Source organism: Sorex araneus, chromosome 9, assembly GCF_027595985.1.
Source record: "Sorex araneus isolate mSorAra2 chromosome 9, mSorAra2.pri, whole genome shotgun sequence".
In the NCBI taxonomy this organism is placed as follows: Eukaryota; Metazoa; Chordata; class Mammalia; order Eulipotyphla; family Soricidae; genus Sorex; species Sorex araneus.
Genome location: NC_073310.1, coordinates 65,032,396 through 65,058,859, shown reverse-complemented (window position 1 = coordinate 65,058,859; position 26,464 = coordinate 65,032,396). Strand labels below are relative to the sequence as shown.

The window sequence follows — 26,464 nt, the reverse complement described above, 5'->3', positions numbered from 1 at the left end:
TTCTGAGGAACACATCTCAAATGTCCTTTTGTATCTGTCTGAATTCCTTTGAGACGGGTTGCCTTCCCACAGGTCATTTCACTTTTACTGAGGCCATTCCCGCTCCACGCGTCGCGTCGGTACGGAACCCAGCATGAAAGAGGGCAGAAGGACGGAAAGCAAAGCCGGCAAGCAGAGCGCCAGGTCGAGCCCCCCTCGAGGATTAGGCCTGGACAGAATTGATTCTCTTCTGGATTTGGTTCAGAAAGAGGGTAGTAATACTTGCCTAATTAACCAGCATGTTGGTAGATTAAAGTGCTTTGTAAACATTAATTAAAGATGCAAGGTGTTAGATGAGCCCAGTGTGTTATTAGCGAAAAAAAGTTTTCTCCCCTGTAATCAGGTCTCCCTTCCCGGGCGGAGGGCAGGGGAATGATGTAAGGCCTGAGGAATTGGGCCTCAGCCGAGTCCTGCCTGTGACTCAGGGCCTCCTTCCCAATCGTTTGTGAAACGGGACAATGCAGACAACCCGGGTGTCCCGGAGGCCTGCCCTTGGAGAGGGCAAAACCCGGCAATGCCAACGCTCCTTCCCTGGAGTTTTCCACCCCAGGAAACACCAGGACCGTGAATTTCCACCAGCTGCCAAGCGCTTGTCCCCTGCAGCATCTGAGGCCCGGCGGCTCCTCACCGTGGAGGCAGGTCCTTGAGTTTCCTCCCTTTTCTGAGCACCCCCTCTCCTCCTCGGTGCAAGGGGGAGAAGAAATCAAGAGTCTCTCGTTCCAGGACTTAATGAAACTGTGAGTGAATCGCCTTGTCCAAAGGTAATAGGTATGCAAACACACAGCAGTTATTATTATTATCATCATTATTGTCATTAAACACAAAACAGCCTCTCGAAGCTGGGGCTTAGGAGGACTCTCACTCGAGCTTCAAACGCAAACCCCTTCGGCTTATCTCGGCGGGTTGTAACTCGGGGGAGAGGTGGGGAGCACACGGACGGCGCCCGGCCCCGCCCTCACGGTGAGACCGAGACCTGAGGCTCCGGGCGGCCGCAGGGCAGAGACCTGTGGCTTTTGACGTCCAGGCGCGGGCCAGGCGGGGTGCGCGCAGGAGGAGGGAGCGCGCGGCGGGGAGCGCACGGACCAGGAAGGCGCGCGGCGGGAGCGCACGGACGAGGAGCGCGCAGGAGCGCGAGAGCGCGCGGCGGGAGCGCACGGAGGAGGCGGAGCGCGCGCGGCGGGAGCGCACGGAGGAGGCGGAGCGCGCGCGGCGGGAGCGCACGGACGGGGAGCGCACTGGAGCGCGGAGAGCGCGCGGCGGGAGCGCACGGAGGAGGCGGAGCGCGCGCGGCAGGGGCGCGGGGAGGAGGCGGAGCGCGCGCGGCGGGGGCGCGGGGAGGAGGCGGAGCGCGCGCGGCGGGAGCGCACCGAGAGGAGAACGCGCGGCGGGGAGCGCGCAGGAGCGAGCGCGGCGGGACCCCAGTCGGTGCCAGGTGAGTGCCCACCACTTCCGATCCTCAGCCCGGGCTGGGCGCGGCGGGGCGCGCTGGCAGCCGGGTTCGGCGTGGCGTGTTGGGGAGCGAGGCGGTGTTTGGGCTCCCGTGGGTTCCGGGTAAATGCGGGGGCACCCCCTTCCGGTTGTCCCCGCTGCCTGCCTGCGCACCCCCCCCCCACACCCTCCACGTCGCGGGCTGCCTGGGCACCTGAAGTTAGTCAAGGCGAGCAGAGCCCCGAAGGGCCGCGCTCGCCGAGGGCGGGCACCAGGGTGGCCCGTCCCGGAAAACCGGGGGCCCCCGGGGGAGTTGCCGGAGTCTGCGTGCGTCTCTGGGCAGGGGCCGTGGGAAGCGCGTGTTTTCAGACTCGGAGCTAGACCTGCTGGGGGGCGCGCGGTGGTCCCTAGCAAGTGCCCGGCTCTGGGGACCCCGCTGACCCGCGCCCGCTCCCCGTCCCCGCCGCCCTTCCCCCGGGGATCCCATGGAGGGCTGGAGGTGACCCAGACCCCTGATGGAAGTTGCGTCCTGCGCAGTGACCGCGCCACTGGCGTCCCCACCCGCGCCGGCCCCGCCAGGTAACCGCATCACGCGGTGAGCCCGCGGGACGGGTCAGAGGCAGGCGAGAATGTGCCGCGCTCGGGCGAAGGCGACCGAGAGCCGCTCCTCCTTGGCGTCGGAAGTTTCCCAGTATTGTCTTACAGACTCTAAATTTAAGCTTCCAGCTTTCCCTTTTCTTTTCTTTCTAACCGCAAACTAGCCTCAGAAAACTTTTAACTCCGTCAGGCCCCAGCGGGTGCAGAGCAGAAAACTTGTGGGTTCTTGGGCCCCTGAACAGAGCACAGGGTCCAGGTGCGGTCTGGCAGGAAGAAGCCCGTTCTAGCTCCCGTGTAATGCAGGCGTTTCTTTGAAAGAAAACATTTTAGATTCCCTAATGACTGTGAAAGGTACGGAAACACCAGCCCGGAGGAGAGTGACCCCCAAAACACTTCATTAACTGGTGCTGCTTATCTGTGGCTGTCTCTAAAGGACTACGTGTTCCCTGTTCTAGCGCCACTAGGAGCCTGCAGAGTACAGGCCTGGCTGTTACAGGCTGTTTTTCTAGGTGGGGAAGGTGTTTTCGTCCACGAGGCCCTTGTGGAAATACAAACAAGTGCGCTATTTACTCGGGACGGGGAGAAGGGATGGAAGTTGAAATCCTTCTTGCCAGCCTGACGGCGTATGTATGGAATCTTGTGTATTTTCTGGCCCAGCCTAGTCAGAACACCCTTTTTGGGCGGGGACAACTCCTGTCAATACTCGGGCTACTGTGGCGGGTGCTTGGGGGCCCCGTCCCTGATTGGACCTGTTCCAGCACTGCCTCCCACCACTCCAGAGTTGTGATTTTTTTTTTTTCCTGGGGACAGGGTGTTGGGCACATCTGATGATGCTCAGAATGTACTCCTGGTTCTGCGCTTCGGCCTGACTCCAGCAGGGCTCAGGGGACGCATGGTGCCGGGGATCAGCCTGCGTCTGCCATGTCTAGGGACAAGTGTCCTGCCCGCTGCCTAATCACCCCGAGCCCCCCGGCCCCCAAGTTCTTTTTTATGACCCAGACCTGTCCCTCAAGAGCTGCGTGTCCTGCCTGCCATCCTCTGGGAAAGGGCTGACTGCGGCCGACTTAGAAGTTAACACACTTTGGGGCGAGGGAGGTTGTGCCCGCGGGCTCCCCAGGTCCCATCCTGGGCACTGCATAGTCCCCCGAGCACCCCTGGGAGCCACCTCCAGGCATTGAGCCTGGGTTGGTCTGGGTGTGGCCCCTTCCAGAGAGGTGACAGGAATAGGAGAGGAGGACCCGAGAGAGGACAGGACTCAGGCACTGGCCTCACATTCCAGGGAGACTGCTTTGGTCCCCGACACCACAGATGGTTTCCTGAGCATCACTAGAGCCAAGAATGAATTCCGAGCATGACTGGGGTGACCCCAAACTCAAACACTGGGTAAATAGACGACAGTGACAGGGAGAAAATACCGTGCCGAGTTCATTGTGAGAGAGCAGATGGCCAAGGATGGGAGGGGGGAGGGGTGCTTCTGGGTTTGTCTGTCCCCAGCTATCCCCGTGTGTGCGCGCGTGTGTGTGCGTGCACGTGTGTGTGCGTGCGCATGTGTGTGCACGTGTGTGTGCGTGTGTGAGCCCTGTGTGCATGTATGAGCCGTGTGTGTGCGTGTGTGTGAGCCATGTGTGTGTGTGCGTGCGTGTGTGTATGTGTGTGTGTGCGTGTGTGTGTGTGTGCGCGTGTGTGAGCCGTGTGTGCATGTATGAGCCGTGTGTGTGCATGTGTGTGAGCCATGTGTGTGTGTGCGCGTGCGTGTGTGTATGTGTGTGTGTGTGAGCCGTGTGTGTGTGTGTTGGAGGGGTGTTGTCAGCATGCCCGCTGCGAGCAGCCCAGGATCATTGAGGAGCATCGCCCTCTTCTCCCCAACACCCTCTGGAGCGCATCAGTGGTCGCAAGTGACCGTCCCCGTGCAAACGTCTCCAGGGACGCAGACATATCCCGTGCACAGCCTTGCGACCTAAACGAATTCAAACCGGATCAAGTAATCCTGCACGGCAGCTGAGGAGACACCTGGCCCCGGGCCCCCCGAGCTCCCCGACACCCGGGAGCTTGTTGCTGGCACCCGTGTCGAGGCTAAAGATGGTCTCAAGTGACTCCGGGAGCAGAGCCTGAGACCTGGAGGCAGAGAGATGAGGGATTTGGCTGGCGCGGTGCCGAGACGCTCGGGAACACGGATCTGCAGGGTGTCGGACGCCTTCCCGCGGGGCCGGCTCCCGCTCCTGCCCGCAGGAGGCCGGGCCTGGCCGCTGGGGCACAGCAAAGGCACCACTGGCTCCAGCTGGACGCGGCGTGTCCAACATGCCTGTCCCCACGCACCCTCCCTGACCTTATGCATGAATGGGCTGCTGGCCACCGTGAAAAGCTCTGTCCACGCCCACGCCAGCCCCTGCCGCCCCATGGGCTAACCTCGGGCTCCCCCACGCCTGTCAAGTGCCACCCCCCCCGCCCCCATCTCCTGGACCTCCATGCTCGCAGCATTCATCCGAAACTTCTCTGAAGAGGGGCTTGGTCTGTGGCCTGCGGAGACGAAGGCCCGAGTGCGGCCCTGCGCCGTGGGGGCTGCAGTGATGCCGGCAGCACCGCGTGTGCTCCTGACCTTCTCTGCACGGGCTGCAGGAAACGCAGGTTCTGGGCTTGCCCGGGGCTGGGGGCTGGCTCCCGGCTGTGCCTGGGGACTGTGGGTCTCTCCTTCGCTGCTCTGGCCGGCGCCCAGGAGCTCCTACAGGGCGGCGCCACTGTCCTCTGTGCTCGGTGCCTCAGCAGGACTAGCCATGGGGGTGTCTCGCCCACGGTGGGGCTTGTCCACCCCAGTCTCAGGGCCGCCCTGTTTGGTGTCCCCAAAGTAGCGCCTGGAGTCCTGAGTCTTCGACCCCTCTTGTTGTTTTCTGGGGGACTGAAAGGGCTTTGTTTCGGGGCCACACCCGGCGGTGCTCAGGGCTCCTCCTGGCTCTACTCTTGGCGGTGCCCAGTGGGCCACAGGGGCTGCCGGGTGCGAGGCCAGCACCCGACCTGCTGGACACCTCGCTGGCCCCTGGAGTGGAATTAAAAAAAAAAAGTTATTTAGTTTTGTTTTCTGGGCCATTCCTTTGCAGTGAGCACCTGCTGCCACCAGGGCTTGCAGAACTTTCTGGAACATTTCTGAACCAGCCATCCCTGGGTGCCCAGCACGGGGGGACGTGGGGAGGGCCCAGGGCGCGGCTCTGGGGGCAGCAGACAGAGTCTGTGTGACCATGCTCGAGCCGCCCGCGCGGGAGGGGGTGGGCTGGGTGCCAGCTGGGGCCTGGAGCCTGGGCTTTCCGGAAGGTTCCTGAGGAGCGCTGTCCTGGCAGGTTGGGGGAAACGTGTGTACTGAGGGGACAGCCTGGGGGCGGAGGTGGGACAGAATAGGCCCCACGCGTGGTTCTGGGAGACCCCCCCCCCCCCATGGCAGAGCCACCTGACCTCCCGCGGCATGTGGGGCAGGGCGGGGTCCAACTCAGGACCTCCTCCAGGGAGCCCTCCCAGCCCTCTAGAGGTCGTGCTCCTGCAGGCAGGCACAGCGGTGGCAGGGAGAGGGTGGGGAGGGGACCCCAAAGCCTGGCCGAGTGGGGTAGAGACATGAGGAGCGGCTGCAGGCAGGCGGCGTCAGTTCTGAGGACTCAAACCCGTGTCTTTTCTTGCTTTCTGCTGACTATGGCGTGTTTGTTTGTTTGGTGTTTGGGGCCACCCCCAGAAGTGCCAGGGCCGACTCCTGGCCGGACTCAAGGGACCATGCAGGTGCGGGGGATCAAGCCCCAGTTGGCCTGTGCCAGGCAAGCGCCCTGCCCGCTGTACGCCGCCTGGCCCCGCTGCCTATTGTAAGTGTTTGGGGGGTACCACACCCGCCGTGCCTGGAGGCTGCCCCCCGCTGTTTGGGCACTTGTGTCCGTACGAGGGTCAAACCCAGCTTCCGCTCGTGAGGCTCGTGCCCACTGAGCTGGGCTTCCGGCTTCCTTGATGTGTAGTGAAACTTTTGTTGGTTTGTCTTTGGGGTCACCCCAAGGTGCTCAGGGTGTCGCGGCCGGTGCGGGCTGCAGCCTGGCTCCCGCAGACAGAGCTGCACTCCCGTCTGCCCGCTCGGAAAGTGTCCTTGGCGGGGCCCCGCTTCCGCTGTTGGGTCTCGCCGTGGTTCGGGGTGTTGGTGAGGGGGGAGTGCATCCACGCCCACCTGTGGGGCCAGACGCCCCCAGCGCCTCCCCGCGGGGACCCCGTGCCGCCCGCGCTGGCCCTCAGCCACTCATTCTATCCCAACTCCCCATGCGTGCCAGGCCCCGGCAGCTGCTCCCCGGCCCTGACCTGCACCCGTGACTCAGTGCCGGGCTCGGGGACGGCTGCCCCCTCTGCCCCCGGCCACTGTGAGAGTGCGCAGATAAGGGCCGCGGGCCCGGTGTCGTGTTCCCAGCACGTGCGCGCCCGGCAGCAGCGCCTTCTGCTCCCTTTTCCACGGTGGAGCCTCCCGAGCCCTGCTCTGCCGCCCTGAAGGGCAGCTGGCCTGCGTGTGGCCCTCCGCCGGCCCCTCGGGAGTCGCAGCCACCGTCCCCTTCCGGGGCGGCCGGGGTCAGCCCGTCCTTTCTACTTGCATTGGCTTTGGTTTCTTGGGGGGAAAAAGTGGAAAAACTCCTGTATTTCTCCCTCCAGGAATATGGGGCAGCGGGTGGTGCCCAGTCTGAAGGTGGAGGGGGGGTTCGGTCCCTGGCGGAGGAGGGGTTGCTCTGGGCCTAGTGGGGATGGAGAGACTGTGTGGAGACCCCCAAGGTGGGACTTAGAGCCCCGCCCCCAGCAAGGAGATGCTGGGGGAGGGGGGGCGAGGGATGTCACGGCTGACCCAGCCGAGGTCGTCACAGTTTCGCCTCCCATCCCCGCCCCAGCACACACATTTGCCGCTTGGTCGGTCAGGCTTGAGGCCGGGTTTGGAAACCAGGCGTGTTCCCACCTCATGGGTCGCAGATAGCGGTCCGCTTGGTTCTGCTGTGGGGACGGCGAGAAACTCAGCTCGACACCTGAGCTTCTAGGGCTGGAGCGATAGCACAGCAGTTAGGGGCTTGCCTGGCACACGTCCCACCCAGGTTCAATGTCCAGCACGGCCAGCAGTGACTCCTGAGCACAGAGCCAGGAGCGAGCCCTAACGACAGCTGAGTGTGGCCCCAAGACAGGGAAAGGAGAAAGTGTCGGTGCTGGGGCCCTGCTGGTCCCTGCATTGGCCCGTGAGGAAATGCGTCCTTCCTAGTTACTTTCATCGTACAAAATGCGCTTTTGGAGGTGTGGGGTGGCCATGGTGGTGCTGGGCGGAGGGGCTACTCCCAGCTTGGGGGTGGGGCCCGCTCGCAGCAGAGCAAGGAGCCCGCAGTGCTTGGCCCCAGCCCCGGCAGGTGGGCGCAGCCCAGCCCGCTGAGACCCCTTTCTGGCCCACACGCCCCTTTTCCTTCACATGATGTGATGAAGCAGAAGTCAGGAGCAGGCGGGAGCGGGGCGGGCAGGGCCCTTCCTCTCTCCTTGGCTCGAGCCGGAGCCCAGCAGAGTGGCCGCCACGCAGACGGGAGCCGCTGGCCGGGGGGCAACAAGGCCTAGCTTGTGTTTCCCGATGATTTCACCCCAAGCGTGGACATTCCACCGAGAGGGCCGGCCCCTTTATTCTCACCCACAGCTGAGCCAGATGAAAAAGTCCATTCATCAGAAAGGGCCGCGGTTCCCATGGGGCTCCTTCATCTTTACTCTTCTTGAAAGTCCACAAAAACGTGTTTTTCTGAAAGGGGCGTGGCCCTTCCGACCTCCCTGGGTGGGTTTCTGTGCACAGGCTTTAAAGGGCGTTTGTTTCCTAGAGTCGCTTTCCTGGGCTTGGCGACAGATCCCCACCCGATGCCTGGGATAGAAGCGGGGCAGGGCGGTCAGCGTGGCACGTGGGCAGACACTGGTCCATCTCTGCCCTGCGTGCTGGGGTGCTCACGGGTGCTCCCCGGGGCTCGGCGAGGTCCGGGAGCGGGGCCATCTCGAGAGGCCCAGTTAGTGGACCTGGGAGACAGGACAGGGTTTAGGTGCTTGATTTGCACGCGGGAGGCCCAGGCTTGACCCTGGCACCTCAGCTCGTCCTCTGAGCACCCCCAGGAGTGATCACTGAGCACCCCCAGGTTTGTCCCCCAAGCCCCAAAACAAAACAAAAAGAGGCTGATTTCTGCACCTTCCCACTTAAACTGTGCCGCTACTGACCCTCAGCGCCTGGTTAATAGCCCTCTACCCAGCCACCCTGTCCTGTCTCCTCACCTCTCACCCGCCCATCACCCACGTGTGCACCTGTCCCTGTATCCCTCCCCCATCACCCATCACCTCCCTCCCCTCCATCCTTTTCTCCGTCTGTTGCTGGGTATCAGACTGGCGGGCGGGGGGGTGAGGTCCGTAAGCTGCCCCGTGGTTCCATGCAGGTCAGGCCCCCTGGCCCAGCCTGGGCCCACCTGCCGAAGCCCCTCCCGGCCATGTGCAGCTCTCTTCCTGTCTCAGGCCAAGGCAGTCGTGCCCAACAGCATTAGTTCCGTGTCACGTGGGACAGGTGGATCATTTTTCCATTCAAGTTCAGAACTCCCCGAGACAATAATGTGATTAAACAAATGTGATTTATGTGGCCAGCCTCTCGGGATCCGAGCCCGAGGAGGTCCGATTCCCTGCCCGCCCCCACCCCTGGGTACAAAGTCTACGCACGAGCAGAACTTGAGGGAACTTAATCTGTTGTATTTGTTCCAGCTCGGATTCCGCCCTCGGTGGGATCTGGTCGCCTGGCGGATGCTGAGCTGAGCTGAGACCAAGACAAGCCCATCTCCAGAGCGGGGCTGTTCTAGGCTGTCCTTCTGTCCTGGGGAGGCCCGACGCTACCGGCGGCTGCACGTTCCCGGGAGGGAAGTGGCTCAGGTCAGTCCTGGTCTCTGAGCCTCTGCGGGCACCGTGGCTGCTCTCCCGCCCGGGGCGCAGGGGGGCACGAGGGACAGCTGGCTGGTGGCCCTCTGCCCGCTGCCGGCCTGTTCCTGGACAGGGATGGGAAAGGCCGTGAGCGTGTGTGTTCCGGCTGTGTGCCGGCCAGCGTCGGCCACATGCTCTGGTTCTAGCGGCTTCCATGTGGGCGGCGACCCTCGGGGGCCTTGCTTTGATCCCCGTCCTCAGAAGTGCCCCCGAGGGAATTGCCCTGGTGGAGACTGGGCAGAGAGACCGGGATCGTAGCCCAGACGTGGCTTTCTGAAGGCCCTCCAGCGGGTGTCCCGGAGTGGACGCGCGGGTCAGAGCCTCTCAGGGGGCTGTTTGCTCGCCATGATCTAACCTTGGTTAATCTAGCATTTAGGTTAGTAGTATCTGTGCGTGTGTGTGCGTGTGTGTGTGTGTGTGTGTGCACGCGCGCGCATGTGTGGGGTGCTGGGGGCCCCGGGGCCTCACGCACACAAAGCAAGTGCTGTGCCCCTCCGTGGCCTCTCAGCCCTGCCGCGGCTTTAACTTGCCCTTTTCTTTCTGGTTCCTTTCGTGCCCCACGCGGTGGTGCTCCTGGCTCTCTAACTCAGGGCTCACAGGCGGGGCGCAGGGTCTGTCCGGGGTCCCGGGATTGGGCCCGGGTTTGCCGAGCGTGCGGTCAGCATCCTCCCCGCTGTCCTACAGCTCCGGCCCAGGCTTTGTCCTGCGTTGCCCCCGGCGAGGCCGACCCTCTCTCGCACACTCCTGAGTCACGTGGGTTTCCTCACTCGCGAACCGCCTGCTCATATTCCTTTCTCGCTTTCTGATAAGTTTCCTTCCTTACTCCTGTCCTTGGTGGTTTACGAGAGTTTGTGTTTTACTTGGAGTGAGGCGTCAGGAACCCACCCCAGGGCGTCACCCGTACCCGGCGCTGAGCTCCGAAGAAAGAGAAGCGTTTTCTCGCCTCTCACGCTTGGGGGATGTCTTCTCTCTGCCCGTCACTGGTCCATGAATGCTGGCCCTGGTGGCTGTCATTTCTGCACAGCGTAATCACTGGAACTTTCACCGCGTGGTTGAAATGTTTTCAGCCCGGACAAGTGTGTCGGAAAGCTTAATGGGGCGGAACAGGATGCTGAGAACCTGAGACACAGACACAGATAGCAGGAAATTCACTCAGGGGTTAAGACAGTGGAAAGGCGGATTTTTTGCACCTTGGCCTTGGCGCAGCTGGGGTTCCCTGCTGGCCGGTGGGTGAGTGGGTCACTGCTGGACACTGGCGAAAGTTCCAGTTGGGTCAGCGACTTCATGAAGAACCGCGAAGCCAGAGAAAAGCCCAGAAGAAAATGTGGCAGCAACTGTTGTGTCTTCTCGAAGCCGGAAAGGCCTGAGTTTGCAAAACCCTCAAGGCATAAACACAAACGTGGATACATTCAATATAAGAAAGAACTTTTTAGGTCAAGTTACAAATTAAGCAAGAGAAATCTGCAGCCCATGTCCTTATTTCCACTGCGGCAGTGAGACCGACTGTCCTCCCCGCGCCCCCCACACCCAGCGACCTCAGGGTCCCTCCCCCGTGCCCCCCGGGCCCCGCTTCCTGGCCTTCTCCCCAAGACTGGGATCTCTCCCCAGGGCACCTCCCCGGGTGCTGTGGGGCCACTCCGAGTAGACCCCGATTCCGTAAGAGAGGAGAGAACCTGCCGCCCTGAGCCCGCACAGGGGGACCCCACTGGGCCCTTCTGCAGGACGGCACGAGCCCCCCCACCCCCGACCCCCAGCAGCACCGTCTGCAGGTCTGATGGAGAAGGGCTTGGGGGCAGCAGCACAGGAAGCTCCTCTGCCCAGTGTCCACTGCAGCGAGGGCCGCAGCCAGGAGCGCTGTCCCCCCCCCCCCACCGTCCTTTCCCCCAGCCCGGCCCTCCCCTGGGTCCCTGCCCTGCGGGGGGTGAGGCCATTTGTCCCTCCTCTCCTGGAGACAGGACTCACGCAGAGTGCTCGGAGGGAGCAGGGAGCGGGGAGGGTCAGGGGTCAGCCTGGCCACTCAGTCATCCTGCCCAAACACCACCGTCACTCAGGGCCCGGGACAGCAGTGGACGCCTGCGTCCGGCTGGTCAGCAGTGCTGGGTGTGGCCTCCAGGCGTGCGCGTGTCTGTCCCGTCTGTGTGCTGAGTGGCCGCGTGTGCGGTATCTCTGCACATGTGTGAGAGGTGCAGGTGTGTGCGTCTCCGTGCTTACGTGTTGTGTGGGCTGCTGTCATAGCCGCGCCGGTTCCTTAGACGATGCCGCGGAGTCTGTGCTCACCCGAGCTGCGCAGTTGTTGCAGGTAGTTTTTACTGTCGGTTCTGTAGTTGATGTAAAACCTCTGTACTTTGGTGGGGGGCGGCGGGGCCGTTCCCGGCGGTGCTCGGGTCACTCTGGAGTGAGCAGACACGGTGCCGGGGGTCGAGTCGGGCAGCTCACAGTGCCCTCGTCACTGCCCAGCTCTCCGTCCCGGCTTCCCACTGTTAGACCTTCAACATTTAACTTTTTTTTTTTAATTAAAAAAAAACTATTTGTAGGAGGGGCTGGAGCGATAGCACAGCCGGGAGGGCGTTTGCCTTGCATGCAGCCCACTGGGGTTCAATCCCCAGCATCCTGTAGGGTCCCCCGAGCACCGGCAGGAGTAATTCTTGAGTGCAGAGCCAAGAGGGACCCTGAGATCGCTGGGTGTGACCCCCTCATACACACACACACAAAATATTTGTGTTACCAAATCATGTTACCAAATATATATGTAAGTGCTGAATATTCTGGTTCCCCGTCTTGCTTGCTGTTAAATGACTGACACCAGATGATTCTCCGGAGAGAGGACGGCAGATGCAGGGAGAGGCGGTTCCTGTCTGACGTCAGGGCTCCTCTGAGAAGCTTTTCTGAGTGATCTGACACCTGAGGTGACGAGGTCTCCCCTCCGTTAGAACCATCGCAATGGCCGCGCTTCTGTGTGAGAAGCGTCCGTGTCTGCCAGGTCAGTGGCCCTCTGCCCTGCGGCTCAGCCACAGCCGGTCACGCTGTCATCACCCGCAGGCCAAGCCCTCCGTCCCTACTCCCTATCTCTGGTCTTCTGGAAGCTTCTGTCAGACTCAGCTGTGTATTGTGCCTGGGCCGAGTCTCCTCCAGCTGCAGGCGGAGCCGGGCAGGCCTGCGGTCTTTGCTCCGGGGACGAGCGAATGAATGAAAAAAGCAATTCCTGGAAGACACCTTAGTGTCACACAGAAATGCCGTCAGCATCCGTGCTTCGCCAGCCCAGGGTCCCAGAGCCCGCGCCCTGCTGCCACCGTCCCCACAGCTCTGGACGGCGAGGGCGCTGGGAAGAAGCCGGGGTGGGTAGGGTGTTTGCCAGGCTCGGTCTCCGGTACCCCGAGCACCGCCGGGACTGATTCCTGAGTGCTGAGCCAGGAGCAGCCCCTGAGCACTGCCGGGCGTGGCCCCACACGAGGCAGACAGCCACCCAGATGTGCGGCGTCTGTGTCTGTGTGTGAGTGCGCTGAGCGGTGCTCCTGCGGCCTGTGGAGAAGCTGCCAGAACGTTCTTCCATGAAATGTCCAGCACCAGCCTCACTTGGGGGTTCAGGGAGTTGGGGGGCTGGAACCCAGGTGGGCCCTGGTATTCGCAAGGTGTGCACTGTTCCAAGAGCCGCGGCATCTCAGAGGCTCTCTGCATTTTATCCCTCCCCCTTGGAAATAGCTCCTGTCAAAAGGGGCGCCCTGTCACTGGGGGGGACGCCGACTGGTCCAGCCTTTCTGAAAACAGCATGGACAGTCCTTCAAAAACTAGAAATTGAGCTTCCACATGACCCCGCAATACCACTTCTGGAATATATGCCGAGGGTGCGAAAGAGCACCGCAGAAACGACATCTGTACCTATATGTCCATTGCAGCACTGTTCACAACAGCCAAAATATGGAAACAACCCGAGTGCCCGGGAACAGATGACTGGTTAGAGAAACTGTGGTACATCTACACAGTGGAATACTATGCAACTGTTAGGAGAGATGAAGTCATGGAATTTGTTTATAAGTGGCCGGTCATGGACGCATCATGCTATGTGAAATGAGAAAGAGAGGGATGTACATAGAAGGACTCATTTGTGGAGTATGAAATAACATACAATGAGACTGACACCCAAGAACAGTAGACACCAGGGCCAGGAATATTGCCCCATCGTTGGCAGCCTGCCTCGAGAGCTGGGGGAGAAGCTGGAACAGAGACGGAGTCACGGGGTCAATGATGACTGGAGGAATTTCTCGGGATGGGGGATGTGTGCTGAAAGTAGATAAAGGACCACACTCTATCTGTATTGCAAACCATGGTGCCCAAAAGTGGAGAGAGAGTGTGGGGGAAACTGTCTGCCATAGAGGCGGGGGAGGGCTGGGATGGGGACACTGGGGACATTGGTGCTGGGGAGTGTGCTCTGGTGGAGGGACGGGCTGAAGCTCAAACATGGAAGCTTGTAACTGTATCTCACAGTGATCCAATTGAACAAACAAACAAACAAATAGCTCCCACCTCCTCGTGACGGGGCCACCAGGAAGGACGGCGCCATCCAGAGCAGCCCCCGTGGGGATGCTGGCGTGTCCCCGCACTCACTAACGCCTGCCACTCTGTCTCGGTTTCTTCAGGGCCGACCTGGGCTGAGGAATGGGGTCCGGGCGCTAAGCCCCGTCCTGAGGTCCCGCCAGCGCCGAGGGTCCGTGGGGATGCCCATCCACCAGCAGAAGCCGGAGATGGAGCCGGACCCGTGTCCCGGCGACCAGAGCAGAGGGGGCAGCCTGGAGAGCCGCAGCAGCAGCTCCCGTTCCAGAAGCTTCACTCTGGTGAGGGGCCATTGGGTTTCCGGGGGGCCGCCGGGGGGCCGGGCCTGGCTGGCTTTGCCCCTGCACTGTCCCTGTAAGAAACACCGTTACCCGGAGCCTGAGTTCCGGGAGCCGCACTGGGGGTGCCGGGCAGCAACCATCGCCCTGGACCGAGCGTTGTTCTCTGGGGCCGGGAAGGGACGTTCCCTCTGCGGCCAGGCCTGGGGCTGCCAGAGGGACCCTCCTGGCCCGTGGCAGGGCCCAGCACGGCAGGGGCTGCCGCCGCTCATGGCCCAGGGGCCAAAGAAGCGACAGTCAGGGAGCGCGAGGGCAGCACTGACCCGAGAGGGACGGCCCCTCGCCAGGCCCGGGCCGCGTGACAGCTCCGGCGTTTCCATCATTCCCGCCACGAGACCTGTCCCGCCCGGGCTGAGCACTGCTGGGAGTCCCCCCTGCGCGCTGCACTGGGATTGAACCCACTGGGCGGGGCCCCGAACAAGCAAGAAGAGTCTGCGGCACCCGGAGCCCTGGGGTGGGTTCAGGAAGCGGCCCGATACAGAAGGTCCTGCCAAAGCGTGAAGTGGCCGTCCCGGGAACAATGGCCGAGAGGCCGCGGGAGGGGACATCAAGGCCGCACAGCACCGGCGGGTCCCCGGGGAGCCGAGGTCTCACTGCTGTGCTTGCCCTTTGCTTCGCTTTCTTGTTGAACTGCGTCCAGCCCGAGCCCTGGTGTCCTCAGCGGGTCAGAGTGAACTCAGGGACGGCCCTGCCCTCCTGCCACCGTGCCCAGGGAAGCCCCTGCTCTCGCCGCCCATTCCCGAGGGGGGACGAGGGAACGGCTGCTTCCCCCGGTTCTGAGCGGGGACGGCACCACCCCTGGCCCCGGGGGGGCCTCTGGGCTCGGCTTCCAGGGGACACGGTGGAGTGGGGTGGGGCCGGACTGCCGTCTGTTACCTCAGCATTGGCTGCAGTGGGAGAGCTGGTGGCTGGGGAGGTGGGCGGGGGGCTCCGAGGGCGGACCGCTGCCTCTGGGGGTGGCCCTGAGCACTGAGCCAGGAGTCAGCCCTGAGCACTGCCGGGTGTGGCCCTAAAATAAAGCAATTACATGCAAAAAGATTTCCAACCTGTTGGCCTGGGCAGGGTCACTGGAGGTGGGCCCTGAGCCCCCCCCCCCAGCCCAGCTGTCCTGGAGGCCCGGAGGGGCCGCACGTGGCCCCTTCAGGAGCGGGCCAGGACGCCCGCACAGCCTCCGGGAGAATTTGCTGAGGAACTAGAATGGGGCTCACGGGCGGGCCTGGGGCTGGAGGGTGGTTCCGGAACAGCTGAGGAGATGGACCAGAAAAGCGTCTGTAGGAAGGAAAGGTATACACACACACACACACTCACACACACTCACACACACACACTCACACACACACTCACACTCACACACACACTCAACACACTCACACACTCACACACACATACTCACACACTCACACACTCACACACACACACTCACACTCGAAGCTGCCTCCCCTCACATTCACACACCACACACACATGCACACCCCCCACATGCATGCACACATGCACCCACACCCACACAGCCTACTCGTACATGCATGCACCCTCACACCCCACACTCGTGTGCACACACATGCACCCCACACATGCACACACACGTGTGCACACTCATACACACCCACAAGCCAGTGTGGAGCGGAGGTGGCTGGCTCGGGCACTCCCCACACACGGTTTTTCCTCAGGGCCGGTGGGTCGAGGGGAGGCCCCTGGGCCACTGTCTCCTCGAAGGCGGGGCCCGAGCGTGTCTAGAGTCCACTCGAGAGAGCAGACGGCCCGCGAGCGTGACCCACAGCCTGCGCCGCTCTCTCCGGCCAGAGGGTCTTTCTTCCCCATCGTTTCTGCCGGCGTCACTCCGCTCCAGCCCCGTGCCCCTGGCCTGGGCACGCGCCTGTCCCCGCCTCACCCAGCGGTGCTCGGTGGCTCTGTCCTGCGCCTCAGGAGCCCACGGCAGCCCGCGTGGGGCCTGACCCGCCCCAGCGAGCCGGCGTGGGGCTGTCTGGCTTGGCGCACGGGACGGGGCGTCAGAGCGGGAGGTCAGGGGCGCGTGCGGACCCCGCGTCCCCGAGGTTCCCGTTACCCCGGGGCGGGCGGGAGGGGGAGCCGGGGTTTTCTAGAGAGTTCTGCTGTGGTTGGTTGTGGGGGCCGGGGTGGAGGCTGGGGGTCGGCAGAGGAGGCCATTTGTCAGCACCGGGGCCTGTGGGGGCTGGCGGGGCTGGAGAAGCAGGACCGAGCACTGCCCGGGAGAGCCGGGAGAGAGGCCCGGGAGGGGCATGCACTTGGCTGTGGAGAGGCGTGATGCCCGGGCTGGGGGCAAAGCTGGCGGGGGGTCAGGAGTCGCGAGGGGAGTCTGTGGTGTGGCGAGCCAGGCCGAGCAATCCAGACAGGGATGGACCCTGAGGAGGCGCCCGCTTCCTCCACGCCCGAGCCCGTCTCTCGCGTCCCCTCGCCCTGCCGTCTCACAGCCGCATTCCTCAGGGTCCCGTCCAGACCGCCCCAGCGCCCCGTCCGCCTCACGACTCGCGGGCTCGCGGGCATCTCCGCAGAGCTGAGTCACCGGGCGTGCTCGCCCAGCTGCCCTGTTTGCACGGCCGAGGCGCACGGGCGCAAATATTTGAATGCATGATGCAGTAGACGCTGGGGGTGTGGCATCACCGGGAGGCAGGTGGCGGTCCAGAGCTGAAGCTGCAGCCTGGGGCCAGTCGCCCCCGGGCCTGCTCGCGTCAGTCAAGCGTCACTGAGCCCAGGCTGGGCTCTGGTCAGGGGCGAATCGCCTGTGACTTTCCGCCTTCCCTGACGGGGGTCGCTGCTTCCCAAGGGTTGATAACCCGCCCGCAGCTCACCCCGACTGGCGGAGGGGCGGGTGGGGGAGCCCAGCCCTCACGGGCCCGAGCCCCAGGCGCCCCCAGCCCGGCCTGGACTGGTGGGGGGTTCAGCCTGTGAGCCCCACCTTGACTCGTGATCCCCATGACCCCGCGTGGCTCGGGGCCTCCCTCCGTGCTGACCCCGCTCTGTCCCTCTGCCCCGAGGCCCAGGAGGACGAGGGCCCCCAGGGCCTCACGCACGAGGAGAAGGACGTCCTTGATGTCCTGCAGTTCTTTGAAGAGACGATCGACTCCCTGGAGGCGGCGCTGGAGGAGCAGGGGGTCTGCGATGGGGGGGCGCCCCGCCACTCCCCACACCCCCCGGAGCCAGAGGACGTCATCGACCTGGTGCCCCCGGGGCCCCCAGTGGGGGAGGCCGGGCCCCGGCCAGGCGCAGCGATGCCGGCGACAGGTAAGGTGGGCCGAGCCAGGGGGGATGGTGCCGCGTCCCATGTCCAGCGGGCGGGCTTGTCCTCGGTCCTTTCCCTGGCCCGGCCCGTGGGGTGAAAGCAGGAGAGCGAGGCTGCTGCCCGGGGGGGGGGGGTGCAAGCTGGTACCAGTGGCTCGAGAACTTGAGAAGGACAGAGTAGGGGGCTGGAGCCAGGGCACGGCGGGGGGTGCTGGCCTTGCATGCGGCTGAGCCGGGTTCGATCCCCGGCACCCCGTAGGGTCCCCCGAGCACCACCCGGAGTGGTTCCCGAGTGCAGGGCCAGGAGTGACCCCTCCATACCGACCCCCCAGAAAGACCAGAAGAGAGCTCAGAGCTGCGGAAGCCTTGTCCGCGTGAGCGCGCGTGAGGGAGGCGGGCCAGGTGGGGCGGTCACGGGGCCGAGAATCAGAAATGGGTGCGAGCACGCAGGTGAGGACTGGAGCCCACGAGAAAGGACAGGAGGGAGGTCCTGACTGCCCGCCGGCTGCAGAATACTGCCGTTTGCCGTGACAAACCGACTTCTCCCTGGCCTCGCTCGCAAGGCTGTTCCCCGCACAGCGACTCACTGGGCTGGGGAAGGTTCCGGACACGGGCGTTAGTTTGCGAAGACGCAGCTGCAGTGACTCTCCTGGGGTTTCCCCTCTTACATGCATTTTCCTTTACAGTTGGTTTGGTTGGCTCTGTCCCTTTGTTGGTTCTCGTTTTCCTCTGATGGCTTTTTGGGGGGAGTGAGCGTGAAACCTGGGGCCCCAAGGGCCGACTCCAGGCAGTGCTCAGGGATCCGCACGGGTTCTGGGGACGCCCTGGGGCCTGCCCTGTGCTAGGCAGGCGCTCCAGCCCCGGTGCTGTCTCTCGGCCCATCTGAATCCCCCTCCACCTGTTTCTTGTTTATTATTATTATTTTTTTATCAGACTTCTTCCTTGCAGTAGAGAACCCAGCTCCCCTCTGGAGCAGCTGAGCCCGTGAGAGCGTCAGCTCAGGTCACGGGGGCCGGGAAACGCCTCCAACACGGCCCCTCGCAGGCCCCTCACACGCTCCTCCCCAGGCCTGGCGGGAGGCCCCGGGTAGCCTGGGACCAGCGGCTGGAGACGGGTTCAGTGTGGGGTCTGCCCGAGAGTCTGTGCACACTCACTGCCTGCCTTGGTTTCCCCGCTCGGCAGAATCTGCCTTCCTGCCCAGCGCACACTCCGGGGACCCCTCCCGAGGGCCTCGCAGAGTTCCCACCCAGACACCGTGCCCTGGAATGTTCTCTGGCCCAGCAAGGGAGGTCTCATGGCTCCTCGAACCCTCCTAAACCCCGGGGAAGGGAACCAGGAAGTGTTTTCTTCCTGCAGGAGGTGGGGGTCACACCGGGGGCCTGGGGGGCGACACCTTTCAGCAGCTTCTCTGGCTTCCCCTCCCCCCAGGGACCCTGCCTGCCAGAAAGGAAGATGCGGCTCTCCCCACCTCCGGGGGACAAGGCCCCCCTGAGGTGACCCCGATAGATGCCCCTGGCCCCGAGGCCCCGCCTCCGGCCTCGCCCATCGCTGCGGCCCCTGGCAGGCCCCGGAGGGAGCCGCTGCCCCCGTCTCCGCCCGCAGAGCACCCCAAACTGCCCCGCTCCGTGCCCACCCCGCTGGTCATCGCCCAGAAGATTTCCGAGCAGCTGGCCGGAGACGAAGCCCTTTCGCCCCCGTCCCCCTGGAAGGAGGGCAGGAGGACCCTGCCGTGCCCGGGCGAGCCCCCCGGGGGGCCCCGGCCCAGGCTGCACCGCTTCCCCAGCAACATCAGCCTCACCAACAGCGCTGGCCGCGACTTCAGCCAGACCATCTCCAGGGCGGCGGTCAGCGTGCAGGAGCGCAAGGCGCGCGTCCTGGCCAACATCAACGGGGTGGCCCTCCCCGCCGCGGGGGAGCCCGGCCAGGAAGCCGCCGGCCGGCAGCAGTCGCGGGGGGTGCAGACGGACCGGCCCCCCGCCTGGGCCAACGGCTTCCAGAGCCTGCACGAGGCCCTCACGAGCCAGCCCGCGCCCTTCGTGCCCACGGGCAAGACGGTCACCTTCCGGCCTGAGCCGGCCGCCAGCAGCAGGCTGGCCCGGCACCAGGCCAGCAGGAGCGTGTGCGAGCCACGGCTGCCCGAGCCGGGCCAGGACGAGGCCCGGCCACGCTCGGGCTCGCTGCCGCGGGCCGTGGGCTTCCGGCCCCAGGGCGTCACCGTGCAGTTCTCGGGCCGCGGCTCCTCGGAGGAGGCCCGGAGGGAGGCGCTGCGGAAGCTGGGGCTGCTGAAGGAGCACCTGTAGGGGGCCGGCCCGGGCCTCTGCGGCTCGTCCTCACTGCTCAGGAGGGGAGGGTCTGCCGCCTGCCCTCCCTCTCGGACCCGACCCCGGTTCCCATCCGCGTCCGCGAGAAAGCACTTTCCCGAAGGAAACGCACCGCGGCTGCGCGGAGATGTCGCTGCGGCCGGCCCGGCCCGTCTGAAGGGCCACGGCACGCGCCACGGCACGAGTGTGGCCCCGGGAGGCCTGGCCAGGTGTCTCCGCGCAGGATTTGGGCCGCCCGGGTTTTTGTTTTTGTTTTTTCTGTGAGGGAAACCGTCACCCCGCGTGCTCCGGGCTGCGGGGTCGGAAGGCGGAGCTGGGAGGGTCTTTGGAGAGGCCGTCGGCAGATGCTGGCGACTGTGTGCAGCACCAGGATCCGCAGCTGTGCTCCACGCGTGCGGGACGCAGCGTCACGGGCTTCTGGACACCTGGTCACATGGTGCAGGACAGCGTTGGTTTCAGCGCCTGCCGCAGGCCCAGACCAGGACCCTCCTGGGGACGCCGAAGGACGCAGCCTGTCACGGTTCCATGACCCGAAGCACTCCTGCCCGAGGCCTTCCAGATCGCCGTTCCCGTCCCTTCCTCAGGGGACCCCTGGGGGGCGGGGCGACACTGCCCTTCCGTGGCTGTCGGGCCACGCTCTCCCCGCCAGGCTGGCACACGGGGAGGCCAGCTCTGGGACTGCCGCAAAGGGGCCTCCTGCCGCTCACAGCCTGTCTGCCTTAACTCGTGTGTGTGTGTGTGTGTGTGTGTGTGTGTGTGTGGCTATATGTCTGTGTGAGTATATGTGTGTGTCTCTGTGTAAGTGTGACTGTTTCTGTGTGTATCAGTGTCTGTGTGAATGTATGTGTGCTGTGTCTATGTGAGTGTGACCCTATGTGTGTCTGTGTGAGTGTGAGCCTGTGTGTCTGTGTCTGAGTGTATGTGTTTCTGTGTGTGACTGTGTGTGTGACTGTGTGTCTGTCTATGTGAGTGTCTGTGTGTGTATATGTGTATGTCTGTGTCTGGGTGTATGTGTGTGTTTCCGTGTATGTGACTGTGTGTGTGTGTCTGTCTATGACTGTCTGTGTCTGAGTGTGTTTCCGTGTGACTGTATGTGTGTGTCTGTGCCTATGAGTGTAAGTGTGTGTCTATGTGAATGTGATGTATGTCTGTATGTGTGTGCTTCTGTGTGACTGTGTGCCTGTGTCTGTAACTGTGTGTGTGTTTCCGTGTGTGTCTGTGTCTATGTGTGTCTGTGTGAGTGTGACTGTGTGTGTGTGTGCATGCGTGTGTGCGCCCAGCCCTGTCCTTCCTGCTCCGTGGTCTTCATGTACATAGGTACTTTGGTTTCTGCCGGCTTTGCAGACCATCTGGCCTCCCCTGTCTGTGCTCACAGGGTTCTGGGGGCTCGTCCCTGCAGCAGGGGGTCTGGCGGCCCTGCTCGCTGTCCTGGGGTTTCCTCCTTCCATCCCAGCCCGGGCTTCCGGATGATTCAGAGGAACCTGCCTGTGTATTTATTCTGTACCCGCCGCCCAGAAGAATAAATTCGGTTTATCTCCAGGAAAACTGGCTGTTTGCATCGTGCACTCGTGCTCACGTATTTTCCTGAAAATGATTCGACCCTTGCTCCTACCCGGTTCCAGTTGCTCCCACCTGTTATTCCCGTGTGCTCCCGTATATCCAGGCCACTTCCTGTACCCCAAACTCCGACGGAGCTCTCTGCTCCGTCCACACTGCGGCTGCTGAGCACCCCCGCGGGGTCCCTGCACACCAGGTGCCTGGACACGCGCCCCCTCGCCCTTGTCCTGCAGACGAATTTCCCTCACTACTGGCAGCCAGGGGAGGGGGAGGGGGAGCGGCCAGTGGCCAGGCCAGGTCGTGCTGCCCAGAGGTGGGGCGCGGTGTCCCCCAGCCCCAGATCCGCTCCCCGGCATGCACAGAGAAGCCACAGCGCCCGCAGTCCGCCGGCCTCCTCTGTGTCTCTCTGCTCAGTGCTCCTTTGGAGACCCAGCAGGGAGCCGCCCTGAGTTGGGGGCGGCGGGGTCCCACCCTCTGGGCCGTGGGCCTGGCAGCCGTCAGATGTCCCTGCGTTTCCTGCCGCCACTGCCCGCCTGAAGCCGCTGCCATGAGAGCGGGTGGAGGCCTCGGGCCGGACTCTGGGTTTGGCCACTTTTATCTTGAAAACTTCAGAAGTGGGGCCTGGAGGACGCTCAGTCCTCGTGGGACCCGAGTCCCGCCCAGCCTGGGGTGGGGGAGGGCCCTGGTTGGTCCCCGGCCGTGTCCTGCTGAGCCCCGCGCAGGCCCTGTGGACGCCACCGCCCGCTGACCCAGCCCAGCACTGCGTGTCTGTTCAGGAGCTTCCTAGCAGACAGGAGCTCTGCCCCACCAGGTGCGCAGCCCCCGGGAGGGGTTTCTGCACCGTGTCTGCGCCCCTCCCCCAGCGGGCGCCTGCCGGGACGGGAGGTCGGGCACTGCCTGGGAAGGGCTTGCTGGCGTTCAGACGAGTCACCAAACAGGTTTGTTTCTCCTTCACAACAAGGGGAGCGGGCCAGCTCCCTCCCGAGGGCTGGCACCTGACCTGGGCACCGGCTGGGCAGTGCATCCTGGGAAAGGCCCAGGACGGGCAGGAAAGAGGCAGGAGCCGAGGGGGAACCCCAGCCACCCCCACAGCGGTTCCCTCCCTCCTGGCACCTGCTTATCTGCAGCGACAACGCGGCCGGGAAGGCCCCGTCTGCAGGACGGGAGGGACATGGGCGAGACTGACCACGCAAGGAGACTGACCGCACTCAGAGACTGACCGCACTAGGAGACTGACCACGCAAGGAGACTGACCGCACTCAGAGACTGACCGCACTAGGAGACTGACCACGCAAGGAGACTGACCACACAAGGAGACTGACCACGCAAGGAGACTGACCACGCAAGGAGACTGACCACGAGAAGACTGACCACGCAAGGAGACTGACCACGCAAGGAGACTGACCACACAAGGAGACTGACCGCACAAGGAGACTGCCCACGCAAGGAGACTGACCGCACTCAGAGACTGACCACGAGAAGACTGACCACGCAAGGAGACTGCCCACACAAGGAGACTGCCCACGCAAGGAGACTGACCACACAAGGAGACTGACCGCACAAGGAGACTGCCCACGCAAGGAGACTGACCGCACTCAGAGACTGACCACGAGAAGACTGACCACGCAAGGAGACTGCCCACACAAGGAGACTGCCCACGCAAGGAGACTGACCACACAAGGAGACTGCCCACGCAAGGAGACTGACCGCACTCAGAGACTGACCACGCAAGGAGACTGCCCACCGGGAGGCTGCCCCTCCTCCTGCGGGCCTGCGGCCGACTAAGCCCAGGAGCACATTCCCGACCTTCCCGCTCGCTCCCGGGGCCCCGCGTGCCACACGCTCGCTCTCCCTCCTGTTTCTGCCCTGAGGCCGGGGCTGCCGTGCTTCCAGGCAGCGCCCACCCGCCGGGGCCCAGCTGACTGGGACACTGGCCTGACCTCAGGACCACCCAGCTCGGGCGCTCGAGGGGGCCGGGGGCTTCCAGAGGGCCGAAGGGGTGCGGGGCCTGCGAGTGCGGCCAGAGGACGGGTGGGCGGCAGCCCCGCGGCCCCTCTGCTCTGGGCTCTCCAGGCTCTGCCCAGCCCCGGGGCTGAGCTTGGGGGATTCCCCTGTGGGTGCCGGGGGTCGCGGGAACGGGGCCAGACCCTCTCGGTCTCACACGTTCCAGCTCTGCCCAGGATCCCCTTTCGGCCCCAGCTCCTCTGCAGGACGCCGCGCCCAGCGGGAGGGAAGGTCACCGCGCGGGTGAATGGGACTTAGTCACGGATAAACAGGTCACACGGCGCCAGCCTCACTCCCAGCATGTGTGGAGCAGATTCTGCACATGCCTTTCCGGGGTGGGGCAGCCGGAGTCCATGAGGAAAGGAGCAGGAGCAGGAGCGCCAGGGCCGGCGAGCGTGTGCCCGCCCCGCTGGGTCCGTGTGCGCACACATGTATCATGAGTGTCTCTGCATGTGTATCCATGATCATGTGTCTGCACATGTGGGTGTGCACATGTATGTGACTGCATGTGCTGCACGTGGCCGTGCTGTACGTGTGCAGCCGCAGGTGCGGCCTCCCCGGGCTGCCACCTGGAGTCGCCCGGGGCAGGGCCCGCCCCCGGCTCCCTCACGCCCCCACACTCACGGGCTCGGCCCCGCCTGACCCAGGGCTGGGGGTGACTCCAGGTCAGCGGCAGGGGCTGTGGACGGAGGGGCCGGAGGGGCCGCACGTCCCTGCACCTGAGGAGGGCTCTGGCCGCGGGCGCTGGATGGGGGCAGGGCACCCACCTGCCCCCCAGCACCCACTTCTGATGGCCTGGAAGCAGGACTCCCTCCCCCTCTCCCTCTCCCTCTCTCCTCTCCCTCTCTCCCTCTCTCTCCCTCTCTCTCCCTCTCCCTCTCTCCTCTCCCTCTCCCTCTCTCTCTCCCTCTCTCTCTCCCTCTCTCCCTCTCCCTCTCTCCCTCTCTCTCTCTCTCCCTCTCTCCTCTCCCTCTCCCTCTCTCTCTCTCCCTCTCTCCCTCTCTCCCTCTCTCTCCTCCCCTCTCTCTCCCTCTCTCTCCCTCTTTCCCTCTCTTTCTTCTGTCTCCCTCTCCCTCTCTCCTCTCTCTCTCCCTCCCTCTCCCTCTCCCTCTCTCCTCTCCCTCTCCCCCTCTCCCTCTCTCTCCCTCTGTCTCCCTCTCTCTCCCTCTGTCTCCCTCTCTCTCCCCCTCTCTCCCTCTCTCCCTCTCTCCCTCTCTCTCTCTCCCTCTCTCTCTCCCTCTCCCTCTCTCCTCTCCCTCTCCCTCTCTCTCCCTCTGTCTCCCTCTCTCTCCTCTATTTCCCTCTCCCTCCCTCCCTCCCTCCCTCCCTCCCTCCCTCCCTCCCTCCCTCCCTCTCCCTCCCTCTCTCCCTCCCTCTCTCCCTCTCTCTCTCCCTCTCTCCCTCTCTCTCCCTCTTTCCTCTGTCTCCCTCTCCCTCTCTCTTCTCTCTCTCTCCCTCCCTCTCCCTCTCTTTCTCCCTCTCCCTCTCTCTCCCTCTCTCTCTCTCTCCCTCACACACACAGACTCACTGCACACACACTATACACGCACACACTACACGCATACACACAATACACTCACACCTTGCACACATACACAGTACACTTATACACACTCAACACACATAATACACTCACATATCTACATCACATACATACATTCACACACATATAATACACATATTCATGGACATGTATCATACACAAATGCACACATTACACACATACACACAATACACACATTATATATATTCACACATATGCACACAATACACTCACACTCATTCACACACAATTCACCACCACCATCACACATATAACTCACATAATATGCTGACACGTTCACGCACAGTACAATTACTTACACACATTTACATACATAATATGCACATTCAGCACTCATACACACACTCTCGGTCACATGAATAAATGCACACATTCACACACATATGCACACATATCCACACAATCTCACACATGTGCACACTCACACATACACACTTATGCACGCACAGGTACACACACACACACTCCGTGCGCCCTTGGCAGCCCCTGGCGTGGGCTCCTACTGGGAAGTCCTGGCCCTCGAGCACTCAGGGAGGGCCCCGGGGCAGCTGCCCTCTGACGCCCGAGGTGGCTGGGGGGGCCCCCCCGGCAGAGCCTGCAGTGAGAATGCCCTGCTGAGGCATCCTCTGAGCAGCCTCTGACACTGGCCCCGGCCCCCGTCCTTGCTGGGGGCAGCCTGCCAGGGAGGACGCGAGTCTCCGAGGGGCGGTGGGGTGGGGAGGGGCTCGAGATGGGACGTTTCCCCCGCGCTGTCCACAGCCCAGACCCGGACCCGCTGCCAGGGCCCCGGGCGGGGCTGGACGCCCACGGCCGCTTTCTAAAAATACCGCCAGACTGGATGCTCCTCCCGGGCTGGGCGGGGCCGGCTTCCTGCTCGGAGCACCACCCGGTGGGCACAGCGTCTCAGTCTCCCGCCCCAGCATCCGGGGCCCGCCCTGGGGAGCCGGGCTGCCTGCCAGGGGAGGGAGTGCCCGCCCGCCTCCCCCCTGCCAGGAGGAAGCGCCTACTCTGGGAGGGCTCGGGCTTCCCAGGGGGCCCTTCCCGACTGCCCCAGAGTGAGCGCCAGTGGCAGGTGGGGCTGGGGGTTGTGCCCCCAACTGCGCCCCGACCCCCTTGCCCGCCTTTGGCAAGCCTGTGCAGACGCTCCCCTCTGGGCAGCGCCTGGCAGGGGGCACGTCCAGCACCTCCGGCCACCCCACAGGGCAGCTTCCCGGAAGCCTGGCACGGCGGGGGCAGGCCTGAGAGTGTCCCAGCAGGGGCTCCTGTGAGCTGGAGGGGGGCACCCAACAGCAGAATCTTCTGGAACACGGGGCGAGGCGGGCGAGCACCCCCGTGGGTGCACTAAGCACCAGCCCTGCCTCGTGTGACGGGGCCCCTGGGGCAGTCAGCACAGGCCCACGGCCACGGGCACAGCCTGGGGGACCTGGGACGGGAGTGAGCCGGGCTGTGAGCCTGCACGGGGCAGACGGTCACCCCCGGAGCCTGTCCCCGCGCCCGGCATGGTGCCCACGCCAACAGGCCCAGGCAGGGGCCGCAGAGCCCTCAGCAAACGTGTGACTTGGCAAGTGGGGGCCTGGGGGCCAGAGCGACTTACAGGGCACGTGCCTCGGCGTTTCCTTGCACCGGCCAACCGGCCCCAGGCCCGCCAGAAATGATTCCTGAGTGCAGAGCCAGGGGGACCCCTGAGCACTGCCAAGTGTGACCCAGAATCAAAAAGCCACCCCTCAAAAGCAGAAAGGAAGTGGGGGTCCCGGTGGGCCCGGGGGTGCCAGGGGGTGAGGGCGAGAGGGACGGGGCTCTCCCGCTGCCCGCCCCAGGTGCACTGGCCCTGAGCGGCCCCCTGGACA

At 63.8% G+C, this 26,464-nt stretch overlaps 1 protein-coding gene across 2 annotated transcripts; it reads left to right on the top strand.

Annotated features, from left to right (window-relative positions):
- Window positions 1-1,362: 1,362 nt before the first annotated feature.
- PROSER2 (proline and serine rich 2) lies at window positions 1,363-21,014 on the top strand. 2 transcript variants are annotated; one of them, XM_055147232.1, is made up of 5 exons: window positions 1,363-1,471; window positions 8,815-8,979; window positions 13,662-13,856; window positions 16,934-17,174; window positions 18,600-21,014. In XM_055147232.1, the coding sequence occupies exons 3-5, from the start codon at window positions 13,740-13,742 to the stop codon at window positions 19,469-19,471; spliced, it is 1,230 nt and encodes a 409-aa protein (XP_055003207.1). In that variant the 5' UTR covers window positions 1,363-1,471; window positions 8,815-8,979; window positions 13,662-13,739; the 3' UTR covers window positions 19,472-21,014. The 2 variants fall into 2 exon arrangements, with proteins under 2 accessions (XP_055003207.1, XP_055003206.1); XM_055147231.1 differs by having other exon boundaries at window positions 16,928-17,174.
- Window positions 21,015-26,464: the final 5,450 nt, after the last annotated feature.